This window comes from Psammomys obesus, unplaced genomic scaffold (genome assembly GCF_907164565.1).
Source record: "Psammomys obesus unplaced genomic scaffold, mPsaObe1.curated_primary_1811, whole genome shotgun sequence".
NCBI lineage: Eukaryota > Metazoa > Chordata > Mammalia > Rodentia > Muridae > Psammomys > Psammomys obesus.
This window is the reverse complement of record NW_026596131.1, coordinates 6,136,057-6,159,951: the sequence shown is the minus strand read 5'-3', so window position 1 is coordinate 6,159,951 and position 23,895 is coordinate 6,136,057. Positions and strand designations below refer to the sequence as shown.

The 23,895-nt window shown below is 36.8% G+C and overlaps 1 protein-coding gene across 1 annotated transcript in view; it reads left to right on the top strand.

The window, feature by feature from the left end:
- Abca5 (ATP binding cassette subfamily A member 5) overlaps positions 1-23,895 on the top strand; it is a 68,614-nt gene that overhangs the window by 20,616 nt on the left and 24,103 nt on the right. The window contains exons 11-20 of the mRNA XM_055592412.1: positions 96-154; positions 6,375-6,485; positions 7,679-7,854; positions 8,408-8,527; positions 10,406-10,544; positions 11,726-11,816; positions 13,306-13,445; positions 14,917-15,036; positions 16,044-16,245; positions 19,880-20,049. Coding sequence (XP_055448387.1) covers positions 96-154; positions 6,375-6,485; positions 7,679-7,854; positions 8,408-8,527; positions 10,406-10,544; positions 11,726-11,816; positions 13,306-13,445; positions 14,917-15,036; positions 16,044-16,245; positions 19,880-20,049 — 1,328 coding nt within the window. The remainder of the gene's footprint in view (positions 1-95; positions 155-6,374; positions 6,486-7,678; positions 7,855-8,407; positions 8,528-10,405; positions 10,545-11,725; positions 11,817-13,305; positions 13,446-14,916; positions 15,037-16,043; positions 16,246-19,879; positions 20,050-23,895) is intronic.

Genomic DNA, 23,895 nt, shown 5'->3' with positions numbered 1-23,895 from the left:
AAACAAGGAAGACAGCTTGGATAAAAATAGCATGTATTAACGCATATAATTATAAATTTTTATGTATACTTTTAATATAAATCTGTGTTTTTCAGAATAAGTGGTATTCAGAAGGCCTATAGAAAGAAAAATGAAAATGTGGAGGCTTTGAGAAGTAAGTAGCTTGCCCAGAATTTAGTCCATAGCATCATAGTATACATGGAGAAGGTGTCGTTGTTGTGAAACTTAAGCTTACCTGTTAAGATTTTCTGTCTCACCATTTTAGATACTTCATGTGACTAATGTTCATAATAAAACTTACAACATGGAAGTTATAAAGCCAGGAAAATAGTATCTGTTGACATAAAAATATTCAACAATTTGAACCAATTTATATTCTCTTCTTTCACATTTTATTATTGTGCACATGTGTACATATTATTTATCTCTTCTTAAGATTCATTTTTGTGTGATGCTTGTCCTGAGAATTGGGGTACATTTATCAATGTGTCATTATCTTCCAGGATTAGTAAAATCATCACATCCTGACATTTTTAATCCATGTGATTGTATTCTGTTAGCTACAGTGGTATGTTCAGATGGTTTTATTTTACGTTGGCTCAAATCATAATGCTTCTTATCTTTTGAATAGTTTTTTCTAAGGTACCTATTTTAAGTTTTTCATTTTTAATATTTTAAGTTCATGGCTTTTGTTAGATAAAGGTATTCAAATATTCTGTTTTAATCTGTAGCATGCCTTGTGGTTTTGAACAGTGTGTTTTGATGAGCATAAGCCAATTCTTAATTTAAATTATGCCCAAAATATGAGTTGTCATTGCTGGCTACAGTGCCATTAATGATAAATGATTTTTTACTTAATATTAAAGGTTAACTATAATTTCCAATGTCAGTTACTCAACTGGAAGTTATTGCCAATGACAAGAAGCAAGAGAAAGAAATAAAAGATACCCAGGTTTTAAAGGACCAGTGAACCCAATTTATTTGTAGATGAAATGATCCATCTCTAAAGTAAATACAGTAAAACTAAAAATGTATTTAGAAAGGTGACAGAGTACAATATAAATATAGAACAATCAATTATGTGCCTGTATTCTACCGTCAAACAATTGAAAATCAAAAAGTATTCAGTAGGGTGTGGTGGCTCACACCTTCGATTCCAGCACTCGGGGAGGCAGAGGCAGGAGGATCTCTGTGAGTTTAAGGCCAGCCTGGTCTACGAAGCATCCCCAGGACAACCAGGGGCTCTGTTACACAGCGAAACCCTGTCTTAAAAAACTAAAATATTAAAATAAAATGAAAAGGATTCACTATAGCATCAAAAATATTAAGTATTGGGGGCTGGATAGATAGCTCAGAGGTTAAGAACACTGGTTGTTTGTCCAAAGGTCCTGAGTTCAATTCCCAGCCGCATGGTGGCTCACAGCCATCTATAATGAGATCTGCCTCTTTTGGCATGTAAGCACACATGCAGGCAGAATATTGTATAAAAAATAAATAAATAAATAAATAAATAAATAAATAAATCATAAAAAATATTAAGTATTTACAGATAAATCTGACAAAAGTGTAGAAGATTTGTATTTTAAAAAGTACAGATTATTGCTGACAAGAGTTTAAGAGCTAGACAGTTTATCATGTTTAAGGGTTGGAGGAATGAATGTGTAGGTGTGAATTCTATCCAGATTTTATAAATTAACACTCAGGCAAAAGTTTTTTAAATTTTATTATAATTTATTTATTACAATTTTTCACTTTGTATCCCTGCTGCAGCCTCCTCCCTCGTCTCCTCCCAGTCTCACCACCCTCCCTCTTCTCCTTTCCCTAGTCCCCTGATAGGGGAGGACCTTCTCCCCTTCTCTCCAACCCTAGCTTATCAGGTCTCTTCAAGGCTGGCTGTATCACCTTCCTCTGTGGCCTGCAAGGCTTTACCCACCAGGGGGAGCTGATCAAAGAGCCAGCCACTGAGTTCATGTCAGAGACAGCCCTTACTAGGTACCCCTTACTAGGACACCCACTTGCTAACTGAGCAGCCTATGCGCTTCCTCTGAAGAGGGGGTCTAGGTCTTCTCCAGGCATGGTCCTTAGTTGGAGTATCGGTCTCTGCAGGCACCCCTGAGCCCAGGTTTTTTGGCTCTTGTTTGTCTCCTTGTGGAGTTACTGTCCCTCCAGGTCTTTCTATCTCCCTTTTCTTTCATAAGGATTCCTGCGCTCTGCCCAAAGTGAGTCTCAGTATCTCCTTCGATACCCTAGTGGGTAGTCTTTCAGAGGTCCTCTGTGGAGGGCTCATGTCCTGTTCCTTGTCTTCTCCTACTTCCGATGTCTATCCTGTTTGCCCTTCTAAATGAGTATTAAGCATATTCCCTAGGGTCCTCCTTTTTGCTTAGCTTCTTTAGGACTATAGATTTTAGTATGTTTACCCTATATTGTATGGCTGATATCTACTTATAAGTGAGTATATATCATATGTGTTTTTCTGCTTCTGGGTTACCTCACTCATGATGGTCTCTTCTCGTTTCTACATTTGCCTGTATATTTCATGATTTCCTTGTTTTTAATTGCAGAGTAGTATTCCATTGTATAAATGTACCACACTTTCTGTATCCATTCTTCCATTGAGGGACATCTAGGTTGTTTCCAGATTCTGGCGATTACAAGTAAAGCTGCTTTGAACATAGTTGAGCAAATGTCCTTCTTGAATGGTGGGACATCTTTGGGTATATGCCTAGGAGTGGTATAGCTGGATCTTGAGGTAGCAGTATTCCTAATTTTCTAAGAAAGTGTCAGATTGATTTTCAAAGTGGTTGTATAAGGTTACATTCCCACCAGCAATGGAGGAGAGTGCCCCTTTCTCCTCAACCTCTCCAGCATACATCATCCCTTGAGTTTTTGATCTTAGCCTTTCTGATGGGTGTAAGGTAGAATCTCAAGGTCATTTTGATTGGTATTTCCCCAATGAATAAAGGTGTTGAGCATTTCTTTAAGTGTTTCTTTGCCATTTGATATTCCTCTGTTGAGAATTCTCTGTTTAGCTTTGTACCCCATTTTTTAATTAGATTACTTGTTTTGTTGCTATTTAACTTCTTCAATTCTTTATATATTCTGGATATTAGCCCACTGTCAGATAAAGGGTTGGTGAAGATCTTTTCCCAGTCTGTAGGCTGTCATTTTGTTCTGATGGCAGTGTCCTTTGCTTTACAGAAGCTTTTCAGTTTCATGAGGTCCCATTTATTGATTGTTGCTCTTAGAGCCTGTGCTGTTAGTATTCTGTTCAGGAAGTTGTCTCCTGTGCCAATGAGGTGAAGGCTCTTCCCCACTTTTTCTTCTAACAGATTTAGTGTGTCTGGTTTTATGTTGAGGTCTTTGATCCACTTGGACTTTAACTTTGTGCAGGGTGATAAGAATGGATTTATTTGCATTTTTCTACATGTAGACATCCAGTTAGATCAGCACCATTTGTTGAAGATGCTGTCTTTTTTCCATTGTCTGGGTTTTGCTTCTTTGTCAAAAATTAAGTTTCCATACAGAGTTAATAAAATGTAACTGATAAGAAAAAAATAAAATTAAAAAACAAAACAAAACAAAAATTAAGTTTCCATAAGTGTGTGGGTTTATTTCTGGGTCTTTGATTCAATTCGATTCGATTCATCCACCAGTCAGTTTCTATCAGGCAAAATTTATTAGAGCTTTTTTGTTCATTTAGAAAAATTGATTCTAAAATTGTATGTAAATGCAAATGACCTAGAATTGCCAAAACATGAAAAAAAAATTTGGAATTTACCATTACCCTGTTTCAAGATTTCATATAAATGCTATTATAGTCAAGGTGGTGTAGTTTTGGAATAAAAGAAATAGAAAAATCAATGAAATTGAGAAGACAGAAATATTATTTATATTTTTATGGATAATTAAATTTTCAAAGTTTAAAATAAAACAAAGACCATAAAAATATGAACTGTATCCATGCTGTGCACTATATGCAAGACCTTGTGGAAAATGGATCATACAGCCAAATACAGAACTTAAAGAAGGAAAAATAGGAGAAATATTTTGAAAATTGAGTAGATAAAAGTCTTATGGGTATAGTTGCAAAAGCACAAACTATAGTTGACTGATTAAAGTCTTCTTGTTAGACACTGCTGAAGAGATTAAAAAAGTCATTAGTTGGAAGAAAGCTTTGTTAACCCTGTATTCCATATAGTACTTGTTTGTAGAATATTTAATTGTGTCTCAAAGTTCAACAATAAGAAAAGAACAACCCATGTGTTCCTGTTGCCTGTTGCCATGGTGAACACATGAGCAAAAGCAACTTGAGGAAGAAAGGTTTTATTTCGTCTTACATTTCAGTCCATCACTGAAGGAGGTCAGGGCAGAAATTCAAGCAGGATCTGTAGCGGAAAGCATGGAGGAACACTGCATACCTGCTTACTTCACAGCTTTCTTATAAAAGCCAAGATTATCTGCCTGGATGTAGTACTGCCCTCTGTGGGCTGGGGCCTCTCACACCAATCAACAGTTGAGAAAATGTCCCACAGACATGCCTATCCACCAATTGTCACTCTCTCAAAACACTTGAGACTATCAAGTTCACAGCCAGCTGAAGCTAACTAGAAGACTGTGTAATAAATGGACAAAGTATTTACACATATTCTACCAGCGAAGAAAAAAATGATAGCAAATCAGCACATGAAATAATGTTAGGTATCTTACTTATTAAGGCAATACAAATTAAAAATATAATGAGATAATTAAATTGAAAATACTCATGTGTATTAATGAGTAAATGGGAGATGTATACTTTACTGAGCTATTTTAGTTGACATAGGCATGTGTGCACAGATTATTGGTATATTACTTTGAGATCCTCTGAGGTAATTATATTCATCTTGTTAGAAGTTTCTTACTTAGTCCTCATTTCCTACATTGAATCTTTAAGATCCTACAGTTTTGTTTTTTAAGAAACAAGGTCTTGCTATGCAGCCTAGTATGGTCTTGAGCTCATGATTCTTCCACACTAATGCCCTACAACAGCCTACTCACTTCCATTATTAACCTGGGTCACTGACTTGGGACATGAGACTTCCCTCCTTCTCCTCTTTTACATCTCTGCGTTAGCATTAGGAAAATTTATTCTGGAACCAAATATGAGTGGCTGTGACCCAGGAACTCAGATTTAGATTACCCCCAATTCCATGTTCCAATCAACAATAAAGGCTGTTTTCAAATACAAAAAAAACCAACCAAACAAACAACAGCAACAACAACAACAAAAAAAAAACGCAGGGTGGGGGCTCTGCTATAGGCCTCAGGTGCTATCTGATTATACTCTCAGCGTTTTGTTGCTGGAATCTAGTTGTCTGTTACATTTCAAAAGATTTACCTGTCAAGTTCATGGATGTTCGGTCAAAAACAGATGTGGGAAAGGAATGGCTATTACAAGGGCTCAGGATAGCCCAAGATAAATTGTAATTAGGCTCTGAACCTGCAACATTTCAACCTCTTTCGATCACGGAGGTTCTCATTGGTTAATCAACCTCACATGGTTGAGTAGAAAGTAAGGCTCTTTCTGAGGAGCTTTCTTTCAGTCTTAGGATAGTTTCTTCACCAGTTCCTGCTTTATCATTTTAGATGTTCATCTCTGTCCTCCTTAAATTCTTTATATATCCGTCTAGTTATATGTATTCATTAAATTGAACCCTTAGGGGCTGGAGAAGTGGCTTAGTAGTTAAGATCACAATCCTAGATCCCAGCATCTACACGGCAGTTCACAGTCTTCTGTAACTACAGTTCCAACGATCTGACACATGCAGGCAAAGCATTTGGACGCATAAAATGAAAATAAACGTTTTACAAATTGAACCTTTAGCCTCTCTTAGCCCTCTTGTACTTTTGGTGTTAATTCCTTGTTTTGTTCTTTTTGTTTTTACTCTAACATATCTTCACATACCTTTGTGAAATAAATTTTTATATTGATAATTTTTTTTTTCTGAGACAGGGTTTTTCTGTGTACCCTTGGCTGTCCTGTACTCCCTTTGTAAATCAATATGGCCTTGAACTCAGAGATCCACCTGCCTCTGCCTCCCAGAGGGCAGGAATTACAGGTGTGCACCAGTGTACCTGACTCCCTTGACAAGTAAAAGGAAGCACATAGAAAACCTTCAGCTATTTTGTATATACCTTATATACAAGCTCAATAACAGTTCATTTGCTTTCCTGCTAGTCATACTACTGACTATGTGCAGACTACTTAAACTGTCTTGGTGTAACTATGTATTCAAATATGTCTTACTTAAGATCACTTCGAATTATGAATTGCCTTATATAGCTGGACAGGAATAAAAACCACATTTGAGCCTTTTTTTTTTCTCCTGAACTAGATTTGTCGTTTGATATATATGAAGGTCAAATTACTGCATTACTGGGCCATAGTGGAACAGGAAAAAGTACACTGATGAATATTCTTTGTGGATTGTGCCCACCTTCTGATGGTAAGACTGTTCTCATATAAGGAAAAAAAATTATTATTATTATTTTTTTGTAGTGTTATTAACTGAAGAGTCACAGTGTGCAGCAATCATTTGTCCTCCTTACATGTGTACCAGATGACGTATGTCAGTAGTTTGGAGTAGCTATCAATGAAGAGGTTTTTTTCTTCACTATAAATACTTATTTCTTATAGAAAACTTTCTATGATATTTAATAAAGTAAAAAATATAACTTTAACTTTGTCTCAATTTACTTTTCATTTATTTTATATACCCATTTCCATCATATAGTAATATGTGTACATATCTTTATTCCTTATTTGCATGGAAGAATAAACCAATAACTAATTGGAAATTAGATTGCCATTGGAAAGCACACCAATATCTCAATATGCAGCTACAGGAAAGAATGGTAACTACCAACACCATCTTCTAAAATAAAACTTTAAGAGCAGTACCTCAAAGGTATAGTCTTGACCTGGGATTGTCTTGTTGGTGTAGACTGTGGAAATCCCACATTTCTGCAATTACTGAATAGTGTCAGTGAAATAAATTTTAGCATAAAGAGGCCGGATTGTATTGAATCTGCATTTCCACTTTGTAAACAAGACTTAACTTTCAAAATTAGTTCCATTTGTTCTTTTTTTCTTGTGATGTTTTCTGACATCAGTTGTAATATCTGACATGTTAGACACATGACTTCTGTTAGAGTTCTCCCTGCAATATCACATTGACTTAACAGTTCTTAAGTGGAGTAAATTACCATTCAGTTGAGGTAGGAATTCAAGATATTACTATGTTCAAGACCACACAACCAGCTTGTATACAACTTGTAGATCTTTACTTATTAGCTCATACTATCTGGAGGTGAAGGAAACCATTGCTGACCATAAATATAAACACTGTCATTTTGTGTGTATATATACACACACACATATATGTTTCATGCTAAGCTTGTATTTTATAGTTGTTTTCACTATATACTATGTCTTGGGAATGAAGGAAAATGAATTTGAAATATAATTGAAAACACACCACAAATTCTATCGACATGAGAATGTTATATCTTCCACATTTATATTAATTCTGCCTTTGCTTGTATGTTGTGACAAAATGAGTTAAGTTATTAGGTACATCAAAACATGCATTTTTAACACTCAATGTCTTTAATGTAAATTTAAATATTTTGCTTTTAGGGTTTGCTTCTATATATGGACACAGAGTCTCTGAAATAGATGAAATGTTTGAAGCAAGAAAAATGATTGGCATTTGTCCACAGTTAGATATAAACTTTGATGTTTTGACAGTAGAAGAAAATTTATCAATTTTGGCTTCAATCAAAGGAATACCAGCCAACAATATAATTCAAGAAGTATGTTATTCATATATAAGCCATCACTGTATTTCTTATAATTTGCTGTAATAATTGTACAATAAATATGCTTGAAAATCTAAACATGAAACATCTCTAGGCCAGTAAACAGAAAATATGAAGAATTAGATGGATTTGGAGTGCACACATTAGCACAGGTGAATCGTTCTCTTTTCATCCAGAGGGTACTTACTTTTCCCTGCCATCTTTTCATCTGCTCTGCCCTCACTGGTCTTCCTCTGCACACCACTCTCTTGCCTCAGTGCACACAGAGCCTTCACTCTCACCTTTTTTCCTTCCCCACTAACCAGCGCAAGGCACAAAATTTAAACAGACTCCTCCCAAGAAACTTGTTACATATATATATATATTTGTAAAAATTAAGCACATCCTAACAACATTTTTTAAAGTTGATATTAAAATTAATTTTAAAATTATACTGATTAAATAATGCTTAAAATAGTACTTCAAAACTTATATTTAGAAACTAAATTTGATAACATGAAAATGATATGATTGTTAAAATAACATTGTTCACACTTTACTTTTACAGGTGCAGAAGGTTTTACTGGATTTGGATATGCAAGCTATCAAAGATAATCAAGCCAAAAAATTAAGTGGTGGCCAAAAAAGAAAGCTGTCTTTAGGAATTGCAGTTCTTGGGAATCCAAAAGTAAATAAAATATCTTTTTCATTGATGAGATAATTTTAAATTATATTAGATAAGAAAGAAGGCTATGGGGTTAAATATGTGGCTCAGTAGTTCAGCATACTAGCTGCTCTTCCAGGAACCTGTGTTCAATTCCTAGCACCTGCATAGCAGCTTAAAGTTGTCTCTAACTCCTGTTGCCTCATGTTGGACTCCAGTTATCGCCATTGGATACCAATTATCTCCAGACTGTCTTGACCTACTAGCTGCCCAAGTAATGACACAGAAGCTTTTATTAATATGAAAGCTTGGCTTTAGTTAGGCTTGTTCCCAACTAGCACTTATAACTTAAATTTACCCATTTATACTAATCTACATTCTGCCTCGTGACTCATTGCCTTTCTTTTATTCAATCCATTCCTTCACATGTTTCTTCCACTGCTTCTGGCTGGCAATTGTTTTCCAGAGTTTCAGTCAATCCAGAAGTCCCGCCTACCCTCTCCTGCGCGCTATAGGCCATTCAGCTCTTTTAAGCCAATCAGAAGGTGATTTAGAAGATGTTTACAAAACACTGAGACAGGTGATGCTTCATAAAAATAATACTGAAGTCTGGCCTGTACTTGGCTTTCTGCTGGTACAGAAATCAGCATTTGAATAATACGAAGACAATCTTTACACAGTGCACAAGAAGATAATCCCAGCAAACTCCAGTTCTAGGCAGATCTGATAAACTTGTAGCCTCTGGGGCACCAGGCATACATACAGTGCACAGACATATAAACATTTAAAATACTCATAAGCATAAAATAATAAACAAAATTTTTGAAAAGTTAAAACAAGACAAAAATTAAAGGATAATTGAATTAGTCATTGTCCAGTGCGCCGATTTTACATGTGTTCCTTTTATGCTGTAGAAACAGAAGCAACTTCACCTTACACTTAGTTAAAATGCTCACTCTTGCAGAACGGACTTTTGGAAACCACTGCCTTGCTGTGTTCCTGTTTTTTCTGTAGCATGGGATCAGGATGGAATCTGACTTTTATTAACTGGCCCATACTATCCTAAATTAAATATAACTGGAAGCCAGATAAAGTGGCACATACCTATAGTCCAGCTCTCAGGAAGCTGAGTCAGGAAGATCATGAGTTCTATGTAGTCTATGACTCCTATATAGTATAGGTTACATAGTAAGAGTCTAGCTTAATAAAAAGTGTCCCTTCCCCACAAAAATGCTTTTGTTTGTAATGATATAGAACGTTCTTCTCTAAAAATTAACTGTTCTATATATAGATTTAATTATATATAGCAATATACATATTTTGCCATTTTGTTTGCCTGATTGTCATATCAGTGTCTTATATATAAGTAACCAAGGAAAACATTCACAATTTTAAAGATTTATACAAACTTTATTTTTTTTAGTTTTTTTCTATTTATTTATTTAATTCAATTTATTCACTTTGTATCCCGCTCTAGCCCCCTCTATCTCCTCCCAGTCCCACCTTCCCTCCCTCTTCTTCCCCTGTGCCCCTCCCCTAATCCCCTGATAGGAGAGGACCTTCTCCCCTACTATCTGACCCTAGCCTATTAGGACTCATCAAGACTGGCTGCATCATCTTCCTCTGTGGCCTGGCAAGGCAGCACCCCCAAAGGGGGAGGTGGTCAAAGAGCCAGCCACTGAGTTCATGTCAGACAGCCCCTGTTCCCCTTACTAGGGAACCCACTTTGATACTGAGCAGCCTTTGGGCTTCCTCTGAGCAGGGGTCTAGGTCCTCTCCATGCATGGTCCTTGGTTGGGGTATTAAATAAGAATGAAAAACAGGTTTTTGGGTGAAAATATTAACTTGAAGTAGATTTTTCAGTATTCACATAAATTTTAAATATTTTTTTTCTTAATTCAGATACTACTACTAGATGAACCAACAGCAGGAATGGATCCCTGCTCTCGTCACATTGTTTGGAATCTTTTAAAATACAGGAAAGCTAACAGAGTGACAGTGTTCAGTACTCATTTTATGGATGAAGCTGATATTCTTGCTGGTGAGATTTTGCTTTAACTTATAAAAGCCAAAGGGGATAAACATGGAAATGCTAAATTCTGAGGAACAAATAAAGAGCTATGTAACGGTGTACATTCTAAACAAAAAGCTTTTTAAAAATGAAAAATTACATATTTCTGTATTCAGTGTTTCCCAGATCATCCTGTTTCAGTGATTTCTCAAAGAATTCATATAAGATTTTCCATATTATCATACTCATATATACCAATTTATTATAACAAAAGGCTAAATTACATGAGGCAAAGTCCTGAGGAAGCCAGGCACATGTTTCCCAGGGGCCCTTATTTTCCCCATGATTTACTTGTAACCATATGTATGTGATATTGTCTGCTGGTTGTTAGAGACCTGGTGTACATGATTCCTGTGGACACCAGTCATATAGCTACTCTTCCTGACACAGCACAATCCCAGACTCTCCAAAGGAAAGCAAGCTTTCAGCATTCACTCTTGTGTTTTTGTATGTAGAGCTTAGACATAGTGAGTTTGCCTTGTCTGTTTTGACACTAACAGGAATGTTCCAGCATCCAGATTCCCAGATGCTAGTCAAGGGCCAGCTTTGTAAGTGGGCCATTCTAGGGTAGATTTTACTGCCCTATTAGCCTTTTTTTTGTGTGCAGTTTTGGTTATCTGTGTGTGTGTGTGTGTGTATATATATATATATTATAACATTTTTACATATTATGTACATATGTATGTTAGAATTGGTTTTTAATACTTAGGACAGAAGTCATATAGCTTTTTTTTCCAGCTGATTGTATAATATAATAAATGGATAAGTCACTTATGTCTTTAACAATATCTATATCAAAAAGAATATAATGAACTAACGTTTTTATTTTTGTTATTATGTTTTCTTTTTTGTACATTTGGTTATAAAGGAAATGTGAAAACTCCTGTATTATAAGTTCCTTCAGGAAGAGTCCGAGCTATTTGGAGTATGTAGTCTGGAATCAGGCTGTCTGAGTACAGTTCCTAGCTTTGTTATGTTCGTAGCTATGTGAAACATGTCTAAACAGTGTGTATCTGTTTTCTCTCACCTGAAAAAGTAGGTGATAGTATTCTAGTGTCTTCTCCATAAGGTAGATGATGAATAATGAAATAATACTTGGATGTATGCTATATTATTACCTTAGAAATTGACTTGTGAATTCTGCTTTGTAGATAGGAAAGCTGTCATATCACAAGGAATGCTGAAATGTGTTGGTTCTTCGATTTTCCTGAAAAGTAAATGGGGAATAGGCTACCGCCTGAGGTAACACTTGTTCTTCTGTGACTTTTTAATTTTTTTTTTTTTTTAATGCTTGGTATACCGTTACTGTTTTTTCTTTTTTCTTTCTTTTCTTCTTCTTTTTTTTTTTAATTTTTCTTTTCTTTTTTTTTTTTCATGTATCCCAGTCCTACTCATCTCATTCTCTCCTTGTACCCATCCTCTACCCTTGCAACCTTCTCCCAACAGAGAAAAAAAAAATCTCTGTTGTGGAAGCTATAGTGTGTCACAGTATGTTCCACAACATTCCTTTTTGTCCTCATTTCTTTGCTTGTAAATGCTCATTGCAATGACTCCTTGGTTTAATATGCAGCCTCTGACTTATGCTACTCTGTCAGTACTGCTACCTCACTACTCCTCTCAGATATCCTGTTTCTTGCCTTGTGTCATTGAGATCCAGTAGTTTTAGGTTTGTAGAACCGGCCTTTTTATGCACGCCAGCATGATGATGGAGTAGATGTTGGGGTGGGCCAACTCAAAGCCCTGGATCTGGGCCTGAGGTATCTGAGCTGATTCTCCCACTCTCACATTTGGGCTGGCTCATCAGCAACCCCCAAAACTAGGGCCAGCTCTACCCTGTTGCCCAGGCAAGGTACAGGTCCCACTCTCCCAAGTGTTTCAGCTACTTATCTCACTCTCATGACCCTGGGGCCAGCTCTCTTGCCTGCCTGTCTAGATGTCTAGGGATGTGTGAGGAGAGGAGGGCATCTCCACCTCATCTGTACCATTCTCCCTTAGGCCAGCTCACCTGTAACCTCACACCCAGGGCCAGCTCTACTATGCTGCCCAAGCAAGGTGCAGGGCCTACCCTCCTGAATCTGAATGATGCAGCAGGTGAGAGGCAGGGCCACCTTTCCTACTCTCATGACCCTGTACAGGCCAGCTTTCTTGCCCACCACCTGTGGCAAGGGCAAAATGGAGGGAAGGGCACCTTTCCCTCACTCATACCACCTCACAGCAGATAAGAGGCAGGGCCAGTCTCCCACACTGCCTTGGGGGTCGGCTCACCCACAACCTCCATACCCAAGGCCAGCTCTGCTGTGCTGCCCAGGTGAGGTGCAGGGCCTGCTCTCCCAAGTGCTGCAGCAGGTACAGGGCAAGGCTAACTCTCACTCTGATGATCTTGGTGCCAGCTTACCTGCCTGCCATAGGTGGCAAGAAGCAAGGGGGCCAATCTCTCTTTTACCCATGACACCATGTAGCAGACCGGTGGCAGGACCAGTGTTCCCATGCTCACACTCTTGGGGCTAGCTTGCCTGCACCTAGGTTCCAGGGTCAGCTACCGTGCTACCTAGTTGAGGTGTAGGGCCTGTTCTCCCAAATGCTGCAGTTGAGGAGCAAGGCCAACTGTTACTGTTTTTTAAGATGTGGTATATTGTACCTTAACCATGTTTAGTGATAAAATTGAGAAAATTCAGAATTTACTTTTGGTTGTAGTGAATAATCATAAGATTATGATTTTGGCTTTTTCTAGCATGTACATAGACAGATACTGTGCCACAGAATCACTTTCTTCGCTGGTTAGGCAGCACATACCTGCAGCTGCTTTATTGCAACAGAATGACCAACAGCTTGTGTATAGCTTGCCTTTCAAAGACATGGACAAGTTTTCAGGTAATCTATCTATCTATCTATCTATCTATCTTATCTATCTATCTATCTAATTAATTAAAGTTCTTGGTTGAATAGAGCTTTTATTTGTTTTGGAAATAGATTTTTCTCTGATCACCTCCTTTGATTATTTCTGTATGTAACAGATCCAGGTGGCCACAGCTTGATCTTCAACTTGTCTTTGAAACTGAAATACTGCATACTAATGTGTGTGATTTTTGTTTTTGTCTTTTTACAAATATACAACTATAATTTGTTAACTTAAATACTCAATGCAAATGAAGAGAATTATGTTTATGTTGTTAAGAAAAAATGAAAATTTTCTGGGTATGATGGTGCCTTTCTGTAATCATGGCAATTGAGAGGCAGAGTCAGCCAGAGAATGGCCAGTCTAGTGTCTATAGCAAGTTTTATAGCCAGCCCAGCCAGTTCTACAGTGGGAAACGTTAGAAACTGTCTGCTTCAAAAAGACAGGGTTATCGGTAGGTTTCCTGAGGAAACAGTGTATGTTTTTGTTTTTGGTGTATATATGTGTAGGGAGGCTTTGTATGTGTTTTCGAATAATTTCTAATTTCAGAGTAAATTATAAAGTAATTTAGAATTGTTTTATTTAACTGTTATAAAATACTAATTTTTATTTGGAACATACTGAATTTCTAATGGGATATTTTCCATAAATAAAATTTCCTTGGCAATTTTTAGAATTTATAATAATTTAAAAACTATTCTGAGACCAAAATTTTTGAGTATCACTGTGCTGGCTAAGTAAATTTAATAATATTCAATTTTTTTCTCTTTGCTTCTTTCTTCTGCTCTCTCTCTTTATCTTACTTTCTTTCTCCTTTCTTCCTTTTTTTCTTCCTTCCTTCTTTCTTCCTTCCCTCCTTCCTTCCTTTCTTCCTTCCTTTCCTTCTTTTTTCCTTCCTTCCTTCCTTTTTTTTCCTTCTTTCCTTCCTATTTTCCTGCCTCCTTCCTTTTTCCTTTCTTCCTTCTTTCTTTCCTTTTCTTGAGATAGGATATTACACTCTGTTCCAGGCTAGCCTGGCTGGCTTGGAACCCACCATGTAGTGCTGGATAGTCTTAATTTCATAACAGTCCTCCTGCCTCAGCCTCTAGAGTCCTGAGATCACAGACATGAATAGCTATGGCTGGCTCATGCCCATTTTTGAATGGTACTTTAGACTAATTTTTATTATTATTTTTTAATGGCTTTGTAGGCCAATTTTTATTGATTTTATTTTAGATTGTTTGGGTGTGGGTGGGGTAGTTGCATGTGAGTACAGGTACCTATGGTGGCTTCTCAGAGGCATCAGGTTTCTAGGAGCTGGAGTTCGAGGCCCCAACGTGAGTGCAGGGAATTGCACTTGGGTCCTCTACAACAGCATACATGCTTTTAACTGCTGAGCCATCTCTTAGTCACTCTATACCATTTTATGAGAGCACTAAACCATTCAACTTTTTTCCTTTCTTTTAGGCTTGTTTTCTGCTCTAGATATTCATTCAAATCTGGGTGTTATTTCTTATGGGGTTTCCATGACAACATTGGAAGATGTATTCTTAAAGCTAGAAGTTGAAGCAGAAATTGACCAAGCAGGTAAAAACAGAACTAAATACATCAGCAAATAAACTAGACAACACAATAATTATACAAGCAAGTGAATTATGCAAGCATATGATGTTTGTGTTGCTTTGAGGAAACAAGGCCAGAAGTAAATAAGTAATTGAAATATTTATTATTACTGATAGAAATAGTGAATGAAATGACATGATGTTCTTGGAAGGTTTTATTATCAGGGAGGACTTTATTGAAAAGATGTTTGAACTAAGATGTGAATGATAATTGTGGTGCAAGAAGAGCAGATCAGTCAGGACACTTGTATGTAAATTTTATCTTGGAATGGCAGTAAAATCTGCAAAAAATGGTTTTGTGTTGTACTAATCTCAGTAGTAATGAGGATTGTTAGAGAGGATCAAAAATCATTTTTAGGTTTTTGCTCTGAGAACTAGATGCAGGATTGCTGCTTCCTGAGAGTAGAGGAGTAGGGTTATAGAAAGATAGAATGCATTTTTGCCTTCATTGTTTGAGAGGTATCTGAAGCCAAGTGAAGATGTGAGGGCTAGAGATAGAAATTCTGAAGTCACAAAGATACTGACTAGGTAAGAACCCGTGGATAGGGAGACTAGTACACGTAAGGGGCAACCGCAGTGGCTGAGAAAAAGAAGGGCTGACAGTTCTCTTCACAGAAGAACAGAAGCAGTTTTTTTAAGCTGTCTTTGGGGCAAGAGAAAGTGAACACTTAATTTTCAAGTATCAGACAGAGTAAAATGAGGAAAGAAAATGGTTTGGAAACAGTATGGTGAGGGGCTTGATAGTGAGGAAGTTAGTGGTGACCTTGCCAAAAGCATCTTGGGTGCTATGTCAAAGAATGAAGACGGAGCAGTGTCGTGTAATGAGAATGTGAGCTGAGCATTTTATGATTGGAGCTTAGCACATGGTCAGCTGTAGTAGATGATGTCAAAGTGTGTAAGAGTTCCTGTTTTGTTTCGTATCACTTCCAGATATGACATGTCTTTTTTTTTTTTTTTTTTATTGGCAAATAGATTATAGTATATTTACACAGCAGCCACTAGAGGAAGAGATGGACTCAAAATCTTTTGATGAAATGGAGCAGAGTTTACTTATTCTTTCTGAAACCAAAGCTTCTCAAGTGAGCACCATGAGACTTTGGAAACAGCAAGTGTCTACAGTAGCAAAGTTTCATCTGCTCACATTGAAACGAGAAAGCAAATCAGTACGCTCAGTGTAAGTGTAATTATTCTTCTCCTGAAAACTTGTCTTTTTGAGGTTAAAAATTGGATTTGCCATCTGAATTTTTAAATAATGATATGTACACAGCCTTGTTGTTCTGAAAGATTAAAATGACAATTTCACACTTACAGTAATTTTATCACATATCCATGGTACTGTATTCCTTTTTATTCATTATTATTATTAATTCACTTGTTTGTTTAAGACAGAGTTTCATGGTGTAGCACTGGCTGGCATGGAACTCAGTATATAGACCAGGCTGGCCTCCATCTCCCAGAAATCCACCTGCTTCTGCTTCCTAAGTGCTGGGATTAAACATGCATGCCACCATGTCCAGTTCTACCTTTTCTTCTAAACTGGTATTTATTGTTTTATTTTTATTTTTTATTTTATTTTTATTTTTTCCCTTTTATTTTTTTATTTTTAATTAAATTTTTATTTTTTTAAAGTTTTTATTTTTATTATTAGTTACATTTTATTAACGCTGTATCCCAGCTGTATCCCACTCCCTCATTCCCTCCCAATCCTGCCCTCCCTGCCAATCCTGCCCTCCCTCCCTTCCTCATCTCCTCCCTGCCCCTTTCCAAGTCCACTGATTTGGGAGGACCTCCTCCCCTTCCATCTGACCCTGTTTTATCAGGTATCTTCTGGACTGGCTGCAAAGTCCTCCTCTGTGGCCTAGCAGGACTGCTCTTCCCTTGAGGGGTGGGGAGGTCAAAGAGTCAGCCATTGAGTTCCTGTCAGAAATAGTCCCTGTTCCCCTTACTATGGGAAACCAATTGGTTACTGAGCTACCACGGGCTACATACGAGCAAAGGTTCTAGGTTATATCCATACCTGGTCCTTGGCGGAGTGTCAGTCTCAGAAAAGACCCCTGTGCCCAAATATATTTGGTCCTTGAGGAGCTCCTATCCTTTCCACGTCATACTAACTCCCCCTTCTTTAAAATGATGAAGTAATACTATCTAATGTCTAATTTTTGAGTTGTCATTATATTTAAATTTATATTTTACATTTATATATTTTTATAATTTTTCTATCCATTAATTTTTATAATTGTTTTTAGTAAATAGCCAGGAAGTTAATTTTTTAAAATTAATTAATTTTTTTTATTAGTTACAATTTATTCATTTTGTATCCCAGCCATAGTCCTATCCCTGGTCCCCTCCCAATCCCATCCTTCCTCCCTCTTTTCCTCTCATGCCCCTCCCCCAGTCCACTGATAGGGTTGGTCCTCCTCCCCTTCCAACTAGCCCTAGCCTATCAGGTCTCATCAGGACTGGCAGCATTGTCTTCCTCTGTGGCCTGGTAAGGCTGCTCCCCCTTCAGGGGGAGGTGATCAAAGAGTCAGCCACTGAGTTCATGTCAGAGACAGTCCCTGTTCCCATTACTAGGGTACCCACTTGGACACTGAGCTGCCATTGACTACATCTGTGCAGGGGTTCTAGGTTTTCTCCATGCATGGTCCTTGGTTGGAGTATCAGTCTCAGAAAAGTCCCCTGTGCCCAAATTTTTTGGTTCTGCTGCTCTCCTTGTGGAGCTCCTGTTCCTTCCACGTTTTTCTATCTCCCCCTTCTTTCATAAGATTCCCTGCACTCTGCCCAAAGTTTGGCTCTGAGTCTCAGCATCTGCTTTAATACCCTGTTGGGTAGAGTCTTTCAGAGGCCCTCTGTGGTAGGTTTCTGTCCTGTTCCCTGTTTTCTCCCTCTTCTGATGTCCATTCCATTTGCCTCAGAAAGTTAAATTTTATCCCTATTTATTAGACGAAGAAAGCTGAAACATAAAGAAAATCTACACTACATAGCAAGTAGACCTAGGATTTAAAGAACTCTCCACATAATTTTATCCTCTCTCAGTTAATATCTTTTTTCCCCAGTCTAAGAATGATTTATGGGAAATAATATTTCCTGCTTTCATGTACCATATGTCTATCTTGTTAGAGCTATGACATGATTATAAGAATAAAGTTTAATAATAAGAACATTCATACATGTCTGAAATATTTTGGAGTTATTTGAAGTTTTGAACAATTTTATTTAGTATCAAACAAATGCTAGTCAAGTATCTGATTCATTTCTATGTCAGTTGCCCTGAAAAAAATATTTATTTAAGTCAGCATTGTCTTTATTTAGTTGAACATCATTTTGATGAAGTATTTTCTGGAAAACAATGAGAGTAACTTAATTCAGATTGCTATAATAAAATACTATGAACTGAGTATTTCTAGAGGTTGGAAGTTGGTGATCAAAGTAACAGTGTAGTAAAGGCTTTTTTCTTTCCTTGAAGAAATAAGAAAGCTCCCTTCTCTTTTCATGCTTTAGTGCTTTCTTTTTATGTTTGGAAAGAGCCATCAAAGCAGCACACTATCATGCACTTGTTGGTGTCTCTTTTATAAGGGTCTAACCCCATTATGAGGGCTGTATCTCATTTGGAATGCTTTCCAGAGTTCCTGCCTTTATGTATCACTAGATTAAGGATTAGGACTTCATTATGTAAATTTGAGGGGGCACCATCATTGAGTTTAAAACAAAAAATATTATATGGTCAAATATACTAGGAACTCTTACTTCTGATATTCTCTCAAAGAATCATTAGCCTATAAGAACACCATGAACTTTTTTTCTGGTTTTGTAGTGTAAAGTTTTAACATTAACCTGAAGTTTCCATATATTCTTCAGTCATGTTTTTTCTTTTTCTTAAAGCATCTACTAACTTACATATCTCAATTTAAATGCAGCTTTGTTTATTTTTTGAGATTGGGTTTCTAATATAGGCTTGTCTCAAGCTATCAATCCTCCTGCTTCAGCCCCCAAGGACTGAGATTTTATGAGTACATTACTGTGCCCAGCAAGAATGGCTTTTAAAATATATGTGGTCCAGCTGAAAATTATAAATTATTAAATTAAGTGTGATGTTCTAAGGTCTCTAGTTACTGAGCTACAGTATATACTATGTAGATACTTCATAGGACAAACAGCTATTTCTATGATACCATTCGTAGGACTACACAATGTCCTTATGTAGTATATATTCATGGTTCTATAATATGGTAATGTGTGTATATTTGTGTATAACATGCATTTTATATAGTATAGATTGACAGTAATTCAGTGGAGCAATAGCAGTTAAGGTAATTAAATTGTGATAAGGATGAAAATTTTAAATTACAGAATTTTAACTGTATTTTAATTTTCTTTCCTGTACTTCAGTGTTTTTGTCTGTGTATGAAAATAAATGGCTAGAATAGAATTTGAGCAAGAAACAGTTCTTTCAGGAATATAGAGATATAAACATTTGTGACAATACCTAATTTGTTAACAAATATATTTATATATCTTATAACTGAAGAGTAAACTTAGTCTAAATATACTTTTACAACTTTTTTTTTCTTACCTCAAATTAATAAATCTTTAAATTTGATATTCCATTCAATCTTTCTCTCTGATATTATTATCAAGTAATTTTTGGTAATAGATTTTTAGGAAGATTTTGTTTTGTTTTTCTTTGCTTTTTGTTCTGCTTGTTTTGTTGTTTTGAAATCATCTGAGTATTGAATACTAATATGAAGGAAGACATTTACTAGATTTGTATGTTAATATATATTAATTATATTATTATTTTCTTTCAGGTTGCTTCTGCTTTTAATTTTTTTTGCAGTTCAGATTTTTATGTTTTTTGTACATCATTCTTTTAAAAATGCTGTGATTCCCATCAAACTCGTTCCAGACTTGTATTTCCTAAAACCTGGAGATAAACCTCATAAATACAAAACAAGTCTGCTGCTTCAAAACTCTACTGGTGAGAGTGTGTGAAGGTCTGTGAATGTGTGTTGGTTGGGGATGGGGGTTAGGGGTAGATAGAGTTCAAAGATTGGGCTTTTAGACCTTGTTTTAAAGATAAAGTAAGCATGATCCATCATTGTAAAATCTAAAGCAAATATTTACCTTATTCATAATGATATTAGAAATAAAGTTTTGGTTTTAGTATAATTGACAGTTTTTTAAAAAATTTTAGTTTATACTGCTTATAGTTGTTAAATTCTTTAAAAAAACAATAATAGCTTCTTTTTTAAAAAAAGATTTGTTTATTTTTATTTAATGTGCATTGGCATTTTGCCTTTTATGTCTCTGAATGTGCCAGATGTCCTGGAACTGGAGCTACAAGCAGTTGTGAGCTGCCAAACGGGTGCTGGGAAAATTGAACGTGGGTTCTCTGGATGGCTCTTAACCACTGAGCCATCTCTCTAGCCCCAGTAATAGCTTCTTACTGGTATCTTTTATCTCAAAGTTTATGATGTGCTTAATGAACTTGAGAGGCTGTAAGATTTTTCTTAGCCAGAGTTAGTATTTTACACATATTCACTGAGATGCTAAAAATTCATTAAGAACTATTTGAAGAATTAGTTATAAATAAAATTAAGCCTTGCTGACATATAAGTATCCACACAGGCCAGGTGGCGGCGGCACATGCCTTTAATCCCAGTACTTGGGAGGCAGAGGTCTCTGAGTTTTGAGACCAGCCTTGTCTACAGAGTTCGACTACCAGAGCTACACAGAGAAACCCTGTCTTGTAAAACAAAGCAAACCAAACAAAATAAAAATCTGCACTTGAATATCTTAAATTTTTAGTTGATAACTTTATATTTATTATTTTTAGTCTTACCATGTAATTGACACAGTTCTTTTCATATTTTTATGACCTTGAGGTAATTTATGTTAGAATTCTAAGTTTTTAAAATATTAAAACTTAGTAAAGAACTTCATTTATTCATGATCAGTTGTTTATATAAATAGTGTATAATCTGAAGATCTTAAAGAAACTATGTTACTTTTAAAGTCATTACTGTTAAAATATGGTGCTAAGTGTGACCTTAATATTTTTCTGGGAAAGATGCTTTTAGAGTAGAAAATTTCTGTAATTAGAAAATATTTTACAGTTTACTTTTCATTTAGAAATCTTGTCTTCACTTTTACTATGTATTTTATGCAACTAAAATACTTGTATTAAATCTCATACTTTTGAGTTTTTAGGTATATAAAAATCATATTTATCTTAAATCTTTCTGTTCTGACTTCATTTTTACTGCTCTGTAGAAATTCTAGTACTTTCAGTGTTTGTCTCTTCCATTTTTTCATTTAACTTTACATTCCAATTGGGTTTCTCTTCCCTCTTCTCCCAGTCCTTCCCTCTCTCCTTCCCTTCCTCATGGCCCCTCCGTTTCTCCTCAAAGGGAAGACCTCCCATGGATATCAACCCTCCTTGGCATATCAAGTTGTAATAGGACTGGGCACATCTTTTATTGAGGCTAGACAAGGCAGCCCAGTTAGGAGAAAAGGGATCCAGAGGCAGGCAATAGAGTCAGAAACAGTGCATGCTTTTGCTGTTAGAGGTCCCACATGAGAACCAAGCTGTACATCTGTTACGAATGTGTACTTCCCATGCATGCTCTTTGGTTGATGGTTTAGTGTCTGTGAGCCCCTATGGACCCAGGTTAGTTGATTCTGTCGGTTTTCTTGTGTTATCTTTGAACTCTTTGGCTCCATCAATCCTTTCTCCCCCTCTTCCACAATATTCCCTAAGCTCTACCTAATGTTTGGCTGTGGGTCTCTGCATCTGTTTTCATCAGCTGTTAGGTGAAGCCACTCAGAGGACAGGCCCTCCTGTCTGAAAGTATAGCAGAATATCATTAATAATATCAGGTTTGGCTCCCTTTTATGGCATGGGTCTCAAGTTGGACCAGTCATTGGTTGGCCTTTCCTCAAATTTCTTCCATCTTTCTTTCTGCACATCTTATAGGCAGGACAAATTTTGGGGCTAAAGGTTTTGTGGGTGGGTTATATAGTCACATTCCTCCATTGGAAGCCTTGCCTGGTTATAGGAGGTGGCCATTTTGGGTTTCATATCCACTGTTGCTAGGAGTCTTAGCTAGGGTCACACTCATAGATTATAGGGAGCTTCCCTTGTTCTAGGTTTCTGGCTTGTCCCAGAGGGGATCCCCCCATTTCTGTTGTCTTCCAGTTTTCTCTCCCTCATTCTCCCTACACTTGATCCTTCTTGCTCCCATTCTCATCCCCTCTCCCTCTCATGTCTCTCCCTCTTTCCACCTCCCATGTCTACTTTATTTCTCTTCTGAGTGAGATTCAAGCATCCTTCCTTGGGCCCTACTTGTTAATTAGCTTCTTTGGGTCTGTGGATTGTAGCATGATTATTCTGTACTATATGGTGAATATCTACTTATAAGTGAGTGCATACTATGTTTGTCTTTCTGGGTCTGGGTTACCTCACTCAGGGTATTTTGCCTGCAAACTTCATGATGTCCTTGTTTTTAATAGCTGAGTAGTATTTCATTGTGTAAATGAACCATATTTTCTTTACTATTCTTCCATTAAGGGGCGTCTAAGGTGTTTCCAGTTTGTGGCTATTACAAATAAAGCTGCTATGAACATAGTTGCACAAATGTCCTTGTGGTATAGTGGATCATCTTCTGGATATATGCACAGGAGTGGTATAGGTGGATCTTGAGGTAGAACTATTCCCAATTTTTTAAGAAACTGCCAGATTGACCTCCAAAGTAGTTGTACATGTTTACACTTGCACTTGCAATGGAGGAGGGTTCCCCTTGCTTCACATTCTTACTAGCATGTGCTGTCACTTGAGTTTTTGATCTAAGCCATTTTAATGGGTGTAATAAGATGGAATCTCAGAGTCATTTTGATTTTCCTTTTCCTGATGACTAGTAATGGTAAACATTTCTTTAAGTGCTTCTTGGCCATTATAGATCCTTCTGTTTAGTTCTGTACCCCATACCCCCCCAAGATTTATTTATTTACTATGTATACAGTATTCTGCCTGCATGTACACCTGCACACCAGAAGAGGGCACCAGATCTTATTATGGATGGTTGTGAGCCACTATGTGGCTGCTGGGAATTAAATTCAGGACCTCTGGAAGAGCAGTCAGTGCTTCTAACTGCTGAGCCGATTCTCCATCCCTTTGTACCCCATTTTTAATTTTTTTTTTTTTGGTTTGTTTTTGTCCAATTTCTTAAATCCTGTGTATATTTTGGATATTAGTCTTCTGTTGGTGAAGATCTTTTCTCATTTTGTAGGCTGCCATTTTGTCCTTTTAACGGTTTCCTTTGCCTTACAGAAGCTTGTCAGTTTCATGAGGTCCCATTTATTAATTGTTGCTCTTAGTGCCTGAGCTGTCAGTGTACTATTCACAAGTTGTCTCCTGTGCCAATGAATTCAAGCCTTTTTTCCACTTTCTCTTTTATCAGTTTGCGTGTATCGGTTTTATGTTGAGGTCTTTGATCCACTGTGACTTGAGTTTTGTGCAGGGATGTGAGATATTTTCTGTGCCATGAATGTTCTACTACAAGGTTGGTGGGCTGCCCACCACAGATGCTCCACCCTGAGATAAGATATCTTCCCATTCCTGTGGTTATCCTCAGGATGTTCCTTGGGTATGGAATTGTTCCTGTAATTGATGATCTGTGGCCTAGTTCTTGGTACAGATGACTTTTTTGGGGGGTGGGAAAGTCAGGCCTGGTCCTCTCAGTAGAAATGGATTTATTTGCATTCTTCTACATGTAGCCTTCTTTCTTTCTTTTTTCTTTCTTTCTTTTTTCTTTCTTTCTTTTTT